This window comes from Chlorocebus sabaeus, chromosome 6 (assembly GCF_047675955.1).
Source record: "Chlorocebus sabaeus isolate Y175 chromosome 6, mChlSab1.0.hap1, whole genome shotgun sequence".
NCBI classification, from domain to species: domain Eukaryota; kingdom Metazoa; phylum Chordata; class Mammalia; order Primates; family Cercopithecidae; genus Chlorocebus; species Chlorocebus sabaeus.
The window spans coordinates 59,406,935-59,417,773 of record NC_132909.1 but is presented as its reverse complement, the minus strand read 5'-3'; the positions used below and the strand labels follow the sequence as shown (position 1 = coordinate 59,417,773).

At 57.9% G+C, this 10,839-nt stretch overlaps 1 protein-coding gene across 1 annotated transcript; it reads left to right on the top strand.

Moving 5' to 3' along the window:
- Positions 1 to 4,965: 4,965 nt before the first annotated feature.
- S1PR4 (sphingosine-1-phosphate receptor 4) lies at positions 4,966 to 6,611 on the top strand. Its single transcript, XM_007994755.3, has one exon. The coding sequence runs from the start codon at positions 5,072 to 5,074 to the stop codon at positions 6,224 to 6,226; it is 1,155 nt and encodes a 384-aa protein (XP_007992946.1). The 5' UTR covers positions 4,966 to 5,071; the 3' UTR covers positions 6,227 to 6,611.
- The last annotated feature ends 4,228 nt before the right edge of the window (positions 6,612 to 10,839 follow it).

Here is a 10,839-nt window from a genome sequence, read left to right as displayed (position 1 = left end):
GGGCTGGGCCTAGGATCAGGGCTCAGTTGAGCATAGGAGGCTTAGCCTGGGATCAGGGCTTAGTCCATCATGAGGCACTCAGCCTCAGAACACACACTGTCTCTCTGTGTAGGTGCCTGTGTCATGTAAGGCTGGACTGAGGCTCAGTTGTCTACTGACTGGCAGGGCGGTGCCTGGGCAAGACCTGGCAGCTTGTTTACCTCCTGACCTCACCTCCCAGCTGCCGGCCCTTCCTCCCCAAGCCCCACGTCCTTCTCCAGATCCCCTTTCTGCCTGGTGACCTCCAGAGACAAAAGGCAGCCGCCTCCCCAGTCAGTGCCTTGCATGGAGCCTCCCGACACTGTCCTGCTTCAGAACTGAACTGTAAGCAAAGGGAAGGGCCGTGGGGCCCCAGCACCTGCCACCGTCAGTCCCCGTCTCCTGCCAGCCCTGCCCTCCCTGGGGTGCCCCCGCTTCTCAGGGCTGATACTGTGCCCCTCGTGGGACACCTGTGCTGCTCACAGGACGCCTGTGCCCCTCATGGGACGACTGTGTTCTCATGGGACACCTGCATTCTCATGGGATGCCTGTGCCCTCATGGGACGCCTGTGTTCTCATGGGACGCCTGTGTTCTCATGGGACGCCTGTGCCCCTCATGGGACGACTGTGTTCTCATGGGACACCTGCATTCTCATGGGATGCCTGTGCCCTCATGGGACGCCTGCATTCTCATGGGACGCCTGTGTTCTCATGGGATGCCTGTGCTCTCATGGGACGCCTGTGTTCTCATGGGATGCCTGTGCTCTCATGGGACGCCTGTGTTCTCATGGGATGCCTGTGACCCTCATGGGATGCCTGTGTTCTCACGGGACGCCTGTGTTCTCATGGACACCTGTGACCCTCACGGGATGCCTGTGCCCTCATGGGACGCCTCTGTTCTCATGGGACGCCTGTGACCCTCATGGGACGCCTGTGTTCTCATGGGACGCCTGTGTTCTCATGGGACGCCTGTGTTCTCATGGGACGCCTGTGACCCTCATGGGACGCCTGTGACCTCATGGGACGCCTGTGACCCTCATGGGACGCCTGTGTTCTCATGGGACGCCTGTGTTCTCATGGGACGCCTGTGACCCTCATGGGACGCCTGTGACCTCATGGGACGCCTGTGACCCTCATGGGACGCCTGTGTTCTCATGGGACGCCTGTGTTCTCATGGGATGCCTGTGACCCTCATGGGATGCCTGTGTTCTCATGGGACGCCTGTGTTCTCACGGGACGCCTGTGTTCTCATGGACACCTGTGACCCTCACGGGATGCCTGTGCCCTCATGGGACGCCTCTGTTCTCATGGGACGCCTGTGACCCTCATGGGACGCCTGTGTTCTCATGGGACGCCTGTGTTCTCATGGGACGCCTGTGTTCTCATGGGACGCCTGTGACCCTCATGGGACGCCTGTGACCTCATGGGACGCCTGTGACCCTCATGGGACGCCTGTGTTCTCATGGGACGCCTGTGTTCTCATGGGACGCCTGTGACCCTCATGGGACGCCTGTGACCTCATGGGACGCCTGTGACCCTCATGGGACGCCTGTGTTCTCATGGGACGCCTGTGTTCTCATGGGATGCCTGTGACCCTCATGGGATGCCTGTGTTCTCATGGGACGCCTGTGTTCTCATGGGACGCCTGTGTTCTCATGGGATGCCTGTGACCCTCATGGGATGCCCGTGACCCTCATGGGATGCCTGTGTTCTCACGGGACGCCTGTGTTCTCATGGACACCTGTGACCCTCACGGGATGCCTGTGCCCTCATGGGACGCCTGTGTTCTCATGGGACGCCTGTGACCCTCATGGGACGCCTGTGTTCTCATGGGACGCCTGCATTCTCATGGAACACCTGTGCTCTCATGGGATGCCTGTGCCCTCACGGGATGCCTGTGTTCTCATGGGCACATGCGCCATCATGGGACGCCTGTGTGTGGCTGCCACGGTTACTACTTGAGACTGTCACTACGACAGTTACTACTGTGACTACTTGAGACCATCATTACAAGACTGAACGAAGGGACAAATGTAGAAATGAAAACTTAAGACAAAAGAAACTGTTTTAAAGGAAGGGGCCAGGGGAAGAAGAGAGCTCCCTGCTTCTAGTGAGCAAAGACAGCCCCCCAAGCTTCCACAGCCCTTCGTATTTATTGGGTAGAAAGAGCAGGGAGGAGGAAACGATTGGTCAGCTGCTTGATCGATCACAGGTTCACGTTATTGCTAACAGGCTCCAGATTTGCCTATTTGCAAGAAACACTTGGCCGGGCGCAGTGGCTCAAGCCTGTAATCCCAGCACTTAGGGAGGCCGAGATGGGCGGATCACGAGGTCAGGAGATCGAGACCATCCTGGCTAACACGGTGAAACCCCGATTCTACTAAAAATACAAAAAACTAGCCGGGCGAGGTGGCGGGCGCCTGTAGTCCCAGCTACTCCGGAGGCTGAGGCAGGAGAATGGCGTGAACCCGGGAGGCGGAGCTTGCAGTGAGCTGAGATCCGGCCACTGCACTCCAGCCCGGGCTACAGAGCAAGACTCCGTCTCAAAAAAAAAAAAAAAAAAAAAAAAAAAAAAAAAAAAAAAAAAGAAACACTTGTGCCTGGGGCGCAACTGCCCTCAGCATTCCTTGTGGGCGGCAGATGCAGTTTGTCAGTTTACCAACATCCTGCTTTCGTGAGAACAGTTTGCTGTTTACTCATATTGATCCTATGTACACTGAGTTGATCATGACCCTCATTCTTTCGGCCTTCAACACCTGAGCCCTCATGGGACATCTGTGCCCCTCATGGGATGCCTGTGTCCTCACGGTACACTCGTGACCCTCCCAGGACACTTTACTGGTAGAATTAGTTCAGCTGCCCCCACCCTGAGGCCAAGGACACCATTGTCTCAGAAAGGCTGAAGACCGCAGGCTCCTGGGGGGACAGGGGGCAGGTGGGGTCTCTCAGGACCCTGGTTGGTGGTAAGTGGGCCTGGCCTGGGGGTGACTGCGGGTGGAACGAGGCGTCCAGCAGGGACTTATCCTGGATCCTGCTCACACTTCTGGGGCCTGCATTATTTCCCAAACCACCCTATACCCCAGGGCCTTCTGGATGAGGATGAGTGGGGGGTCACAGACACTGGGGGAGCTGGAGGGTAGAGACTCCACAGTCCATCCATGACAGATGATGTCCAAGCCCCTACATGCCTCAGATCCCAGGGCAAGGCTGAGCCTCCCTCCTCAGACCCCAAGGCAGGGCCTCGCCTCCCGCCTCAGACCCAGGACAGGGCCATGCCTCCCCGCTCAGACCCCAAGGCAGGACCTTGCCTCCGCCACCAGGGTAGGTCTGAGCCGCCCCCCTCAGACCCCAGGGCAAGGCCAACCCTCCCCGCTCAGACCCCAGGCAGGTCCAAGCCTCCCGGCTCAGACCCAGGGCAGGCTGTGTCTCCCCCTCAGACCATAGGGCAGGACCTCACATGCCCCCTCAGACCCCGGACAGAGACATACCTCCCCCTCAGAATCCAGGGCAGGTTTGAGTCTCCCGGTCAGACCCCAGGGCAAGGCCAACTCTCCCCGCTCAGACCCCAGGCAGGTCCAAGCCTCCCCCTTCAGACGCAGGGCAGAGCCTGCCTCCTCCCTCAGACACGGGGCAGGGTATGTCTCCACTTAGACCCACAGCCACCTCACCTCAGGCTGAGTCACGATGAGCCGGCTTCAGCAAGGCCATGGGGGTGGGGCCAGTAAGTCCCTACTTTTCCTATGCACCTCAATCCAGGTGGGGACTGCCCTGGGAGGCCACAGCTCTGCTCCCAGCAGGGTGAGCTCAGGGGCAGGAGAGGCAACCATGCATCCCAAAGTGGGGGCCTGGCCCTGAGACCCTACCAGCTTGTCCCTGGGGCTCCCTCTCCCTGGAGGTACATGTCCTCCCATGGGCGGAAAGTGGGCCTCGGGCTGCCTCTCTGGGCCTCAGTTTCCCCTCCTGTGATGCATCAGGCTCCCTGGGCCTCAGTTTCCCCTTCTGTAACACATCAGGCTCTCTTGGCCTCAGTTTCCCCTTCTGTAACGCATCAGGCTCCCTGGGCCTCAGTTTCCCCTTCTGTAATGCGTCAGGCTCTCTCGGCCTCAGTTTCCCCTTCTGTAATGCATCAGGCTCTCTGGGCCCCAGTTTCCCCTTCTGTAACGCATCGGGCTCCCTGGGCCTCAGTTTCCCCTTCTGTAGCACATCGGGCTCCCTGGGCCCCAGTTTTCCCTTCTGTAACGCATCGGGCTCTCTGGGCCCCAGTTTCCCCTTCTGTAACGCATCGGGCTCTCTGGGCCTCAGTTTCCCCTTCTGTAACGCATCGGGCTCTCTGGGCCCCAGTTTTCCCTTCTGTAACGTATCGGGCTCCCTGGGCCTCAGTTTCCCCTTCTGTAACGCATCGGGTTCCCTGGGCCTCAGTTTCCCCTTCTGTAACGCATCGGGTTCCCTGGGCCTCAGTTTCCCCTTCTGTAACACATCGGGCTCTCTGGGCCTCAGTTTCCCCTTCTGTAACGCATCAGGGCCGATAGTGTATAATGCATCAGGCCCTGTTGAGGGGATCAAGTCGGATGAGTCGGTGCTCGAGGCCATGCAGGCACTTGACATTTATTAAGCACCTGCTGTATGCTAAGCCTGCTTGGAGCATCTGGGGAGACCTCAGTGGAGCAGACGAGTCTCAGGGGTGATCAGGGTTGGCGGGGAGGAGTCGTCCGGCTGCAGAGGGGTGGCCCATCCTGAGTGGAGACCCATTTCCCCTCTGTGACTGACAGCTCTGGGGCTCCCTGCGGGTCTCTGGCTTTCGAGGACAGGAAGAGGGCAGCCAGGGTAGAGGTCGGGGTGGGGGGGTCTCACAGCTGGGGCGGCCCCAGCAGGTTGGCTCCAGGATCCTGGGTGGGGGCCGACCGTTGGGGTGCCCCTCCCTGTCCTCGGCCTTACCTCCACCCTGGAGGGTACCTTGAACATAACAGGAAATTTCAAATAACAGGAAACCAAGACCAGTAAGTTGGGCGGCTCCACCCTGCCTCGGGGCCTCAGTCAGCCCCCGGGGGAGGCCATGAATGCCACGGGGACCCCGGTGGCCCCCGAGTCCTGCCAACAGCTGGCGGCTGGCGGGCACAGCCGGCTCATCGTGATGCACTACAACCACTCGGGCCGGCTGGCCGGGCGCGGGGGGCCGGAGGACGGCGGCCTGGGGGCCCTGCGGGGGCTGTCGGTGGCCGCCAGCTGCCTGGTGGTGCTGGAGAACTTGCTGGTGCTGGTGGCCATCATAAGCCACATGCGGTCGCGACGCTGGGTCTACTATTGCCTGGTGAACATCACACTGAGCGACCTGCTCACGGGCGCGGCCTACCTGGCCAACGTGCTGCTGTCGGGGGCCCGCACCTTCCGCCTGGCGCCCGCCCAGTGGTTCCTACGGGAGGGCCTGCTCTTCACCGCCCTGGCCGCCTCCACCTTCAGCCTGCTGTTCACCGCCGGGGAGCGCTTTGCCACCATGGTGCGGCCGGTGGCCGAGAGCGGGGCCACCAAGACCGGCCGTGTCTACAGCTTCATCGGCCTCTGCTGGCTGCTGGCCACGTTGCTGGGAATGCTGCCTTTGCTGGGCTGGAACTGCCTGTGCGCCTTTGACCGCTGCTCCAGCCTTCTGCCCCTCTACTCCAAGCGCTACATCCTCTTCTGCCTGGTGATCTTCGCCGGCGTCCTGGCTACCATCATGGGCCTCTACGGGGCCATCTTCCGCCTGGTGCAGGCCAGTGGGCAGAAGGCCCCACGCCCGGCTGCCCGCCGCAAGGCCCGCCGCCTGCTGAAGACGGTTCTGATGATCCTGCTGGCCTTCGTGGTGTGCTGGGGTCCGCTCTTCGGGCTGCTGCTGGCCGACGTCTTTGGCTCCAACCTCTGGGCCCAGGAGTACCTGCGGGGCATGGACTGGATCCTGGCCCTGGCTGTCCTCAACTCGGCAGTCAACCCCATCATCTACTCCTTCCGAAGCAGGGAGGTGTGCAGAGCCGTGCTGAGCTTCCTTTGCTGCGGGTGTCTCCGGCTGGGCGTGCGAGGTCCCGGGGACTGCCTAGCCCGGGCCGTCGAGGCTCACTCTGGAACTTCCACCACCGACAGCTCTCTGAGGCCGAGGGACAGCTTTCGGGGCTCCCGGTCACTCAGCTTTCGGATGCGGGAGCCCCTGTCCAGCATCTCCAGCGTGCGGAGCATCTGAGACTGCAGCCTTGCGTGCGGACGGTGCAGCCACCGGGTACGTGCCAGGCAGGCCCTCCTGGGGTGCAGGAAGCCGTGTACACGGAGCCTTGCTTGGATGGGGAGCGGAGAACGGGACAGGCCCCCGTGGTCTTCCCGGTGGCCTCTTGGGCCTTCTGACGCCAAATGGACTTCCCGTGGTCACTGTGGACAAGGAGGCAACTGCCCCACCTCCCTGTAGGAGCAGAGAGTGCCCTGGTGTGGGGGCGAGCGGGTTCCCCACACCCCCGCTTCTGTGTGATTCTTGGGAAGTCCCGGCCCCTCTCCGGGCCTCCGTAGGGCTGCCAGGCTGCAAGGGGTGGACTGTGGGATGCATGCCCTGGCAACATTGAAGTTCGATCATGGTATGTGATGTGGCAGCCTCTTATTCCCCGGTGTGTGCATGTGCGCGGACCGTGGCTCAGGGGGGCTGTGGATCTAGGGGCAGCTAGGTGTGTCTTGGCTAGAGAGGGCCACGGGCCAGCGCCCTGGAGGCGTGGCTGTGAGGGTGGAGGGTGTGCGTGTGTGAACAACCTCTGGGCGTTGCAGGAAGTGGGGGTAACAGTGACAGTTAACCCCACCTCTTCTTGTTCACTTCCCTTTTAGAAATGGCAGGGCCCCTGCACCGGCTCTGGCCTCTGCATCTTTTGGGAACCCAGTCTGGGGGCCGGCAGAGGCAGCCGCCTTGGCTTCCTGGCCTGGGGGATCTTCCCTCACGTCCCCTTCAGCACCAACGGCCTCAGCTTTCCCGGTCTGTAAAATGGTTTAATCACTGAAGCCGAAGCACAAGGTTGCCGGTTTGCACTCAGCACCAGCCACAGAGGCTGACGGCTGCGTGTCCCGTGAAACTCCAGTGGAGACGTGCCAGCTCCACACCATTCGGTACAGGAGACACCAGCCCCACGGGGCTACAGTGCAAGCAGAGAACTGAATTTCGCAGTGTAGGTTGTGTTGAATTTGAATCTGTTTGTATTTCGGTAGCCCCTTGGGGTGGGTAGCCGCAGTTTCAGTGCAGATGTGAATCCGGAAGCTTCCAGCACTTGCAGCTCAGAGACAGTTCTCGCCCACCTCCTCCCAGGACCAAGCCAGCCCCGTCCTGTCCAGTGTCTGGACAGAGGCAGTCAGAATCCACCGCACCCGCCTCCTGGGCTCAGGCAGCTCTGCTTTAAGTCATGATTTCTCCACTGCACGATGGGGAATGTGGTGTGTAGGGGCCATTTACCCACGAATACAGCAGCCATGAGGCACACGTGGCTATTAAAAATTCATGGAACTTGCTGGGCGTGGTGGCTCATGCCTGTAATCACAGCACTTTGGGAGGCTGAGACAGGAGGATTGCTTGAACGCAGGAGTTCGAGGCCAGCCTGGGCAACATGGTGAAACCACATCTCTACAGAAAAATCCTCCAAAATTAAAAAAAAATTAGCCGAGCATGGTGGTGCGCGCCTGTGGTTCCAGCTACTCGAGAGGCTGAGGTGGGAGGATCACTTGAGCCCAGGAGGTCGAGGCTGCAGGGAGCCGTGATCGTGCTACTGCCCTCCAGCCTAGGTGACAGAGACCCTGTCTCTAAAAAATAAAATAAAATAAAAAAGAAAGAAAATTCATTGAAATTAAATGAAATTTAGGCCGGGCGTGGTGGCTCACGCCTTTAATCCCAGCACTTTGGGAGGGCGAGGTGGGTGGATCACGAGGTCAGGAGTTCAAGACCAGCCTGGCCAAGATGGCGAAACCCTGTCTCTACTAAAAATACACAAAAATTAACTGGGCGCGGTGGCAGGCGCCTGTAATCCCAGCTACTCGGGAGGCTGAGGCAGGAGAATCGCTTGAACTCGGAGGGCGGAGGTTGCAGTAGGCCAAGATTGCGCCACTGCACTCCAGCCTAGGTGACAAAGTGAGACTCTGTCTCAAAAAACAAAACAAAAACAAAACCAAAAGAAAAAAAAAGAAATTAAATGAAAGTTAAAAATTTAGTCTGTCAGTGTATCGATTTGCTAGGGCAGCCATGACAGTCTCATAGATGGGGACGCTTGAAAAGCAGACATTTCTGCTGTCATAATTCTGGGAGCCGGAAGTCTGAGATGAAGGTGTGAGTAGGGCTGGGTCCTCCTGAGGCTGACGGGGATCTGCCCAGGCCTCTCCTAGGTCCTGCTGGTGGCATGCATCCTTGATGTTCCTTGGCTTAGAGAAGCGTCACCCCCATCTCTGCCTCCATCTCCACGAGGTGTCCTCCCTGGGTCTGTGTCCAAACTCCCCCAACTCCTTCAACCTTTTTTATTTTAAGAGACGAGGTTCTTAAGTTGCCCAGGCTGGTCTCAAACTCCTGGGTTCAAGTGATCCTCCCACCTCAGCCTTCTGACTAGCTGAGACTACAGGAGTCTACCACCAAGCCCGGCTCATTTTTCTATTTTTAAATTTATTTATTTATGTATTATTATTATTATTATTTGAGATGGACTCTCGCTGTGTCGCCCAGGCTGGAGTGCAGTGGCGCAATCTCAGCTCACCACAACCTCCACCTCCCGGGTTCAAGTGATTCTCCTGCCTCAGCCTCCCGAGGAGCTGGGATTACAGGCAGGTACCACCATGCCTGGCTAGTTTTTGTATTTTTAGTGGAGATGGGGTTTTGCCATGTTGGCCAGGCTGGTCTCGAACTCCTGACTCAGCTGATCTGCCTGCCTCAGCCTCCCAAAGTGCTGGGATTACAGGCGTGAGCACCACGCCCGGCCAATTTCCCCATTTTTCTAAGGCCACCAGCCATATGGGATTAAGGGCCCACCCTGCTCCAATATGACCTCATCTTAACTAATGCCATCTGCCACAACCCTATCTTCCAAATAACATCCTATGCTGAGGTCCTGGGGGTCATGATGTGATCATGTAGATTTTGAGGAGACAGTTCTTTATTTTCTTTTCTATTTTAGAGACAGGGTCTTGCTCTGTCGCCCAGGCTGGAGCGCAGTGGTGTGATCATAGCTCACTGCAGCCTTAGTCTCCCAGGCTCAAGTGATCCTTCTGCCTTGGGTTTCCGAGTAGCTGCAACTACAGGTGCACACCACTGCACCTGGCTAATTTTTATATTTTTTGTAGAGATGGGGCTGGGCGCCGTGGCTCACCCCTGTAATCCCAGCACTTTGGGAGGCCGAGGCAGGTGGATCACCTGAGGTCAGGAGTTTGAGACCAGCCTGGCCAACATGGTGAAACCCCGTCTCTGCTAAAAATACAAAAATAAGCCAGGTGTGGTGGTGCATGCCTGTAATCCCAGCTACTTGGGGGGCTGAGGCAGGAGAATCGCTTGAACCTGGGAGGCGGAGGTTGCAGTGAGCTGAGTTTGTGCCACTGCACTTCAGTCTGGGTGACACAGCAAGACTCCATCTCAAAAAAAAAAAAAAAAAAGAGGGACAGGGTCTTGCTATGTTTCCCAGACTGGTCTCGATCTCCTGGGCTCAAGTGATCATCCTGCCTCAGCCTCCCAAAGTGTTGGGACTACAGGCATGAGCTACTATGGCTGGCCAATTGCAGACAGATGGAACTGTGGCCGGCCATTTCACCAGTGAAGTCCCAAACACCCCTCTGCAGGCATGATGAGCCAGGGTAGTTCTTATCTTTTCCTGATTCCTGTTCTCTGAGTGTGTGGTGGGGACCACAGCAGGCAAGGTGGGGTGTTGGTGGAATTTGGAATGAGTGGAGTCTGGGCAGGCCCGGAGCTCTCTGTCTGCCTTCTGGTCCCATGTTGGCTGACCCTGTTGCCCCTTCTGCCCTGCTTTGGCTGAGCTGAATTATTTCTTGGTCCTTCCCATCTGGGGGCTTTTCGCTTAACCTTTGTTGCCCCTGATAGAGTGGCCTTGTTAGCACACACCTACCCTCATTCGTCACTCAACTTCTGCCTGCTCATTCTTTGTACCTTAGTTTTAGTGTCACCTCCTCCAGGAAACCTTCTTTGATTTCTCCTCCCTAGGTCTCCTCTAGGCTCCCACAGCTACCTGCATTCCCTGCATGACAGTTCTGCTTTTACTGGGCACAGCTTCCCCTCGTTCTTCACTTGACTGCCCCTGCTCATCTTTTGAGTTTCAGCTTAAGTGTCACCTCCTCCAGGAAGCCTCCCTGATTTCCTCTCCTCCCTAGGCCTCCTCTGGGCTTCCCCCAGCTGCCTGTGTGTCCTCTATCCCAGTTCCCATCGCCCCTGGTCACACAATCCATCTCCTCCTTCAGACTTCAAGCTCTGTGTTGGTGGATATTGTGACTTTGCCGGGGTCCTGGCTGTGTCCCCAGCACCCACCACACGGCCTGGCACACAGTAGGTGCTCAGTGATCCAGCAGCACGCTCAGAAACTCCCTTTCCAGCCGGGCGCAGCAGCCCACTCCTGTAATCTGCAGCTACTCGGGAGGCTGAGGCACAGGAATCGCTTGAACCCGGAAGGCGGAGGTTGCAGTGAGCTGAGATCGAGCCACTGCACTCCAGCTTGGTGACAGAGACTACATCTCAAAAATAAATAAATAAATAAATAAATAAATAAATAAACAGAATTATCACACGGTGCTAGAGGGGAGAGTGCTTGATTCTTCATCATTACATGTGAGGAAACAGAGGCTCTGAGA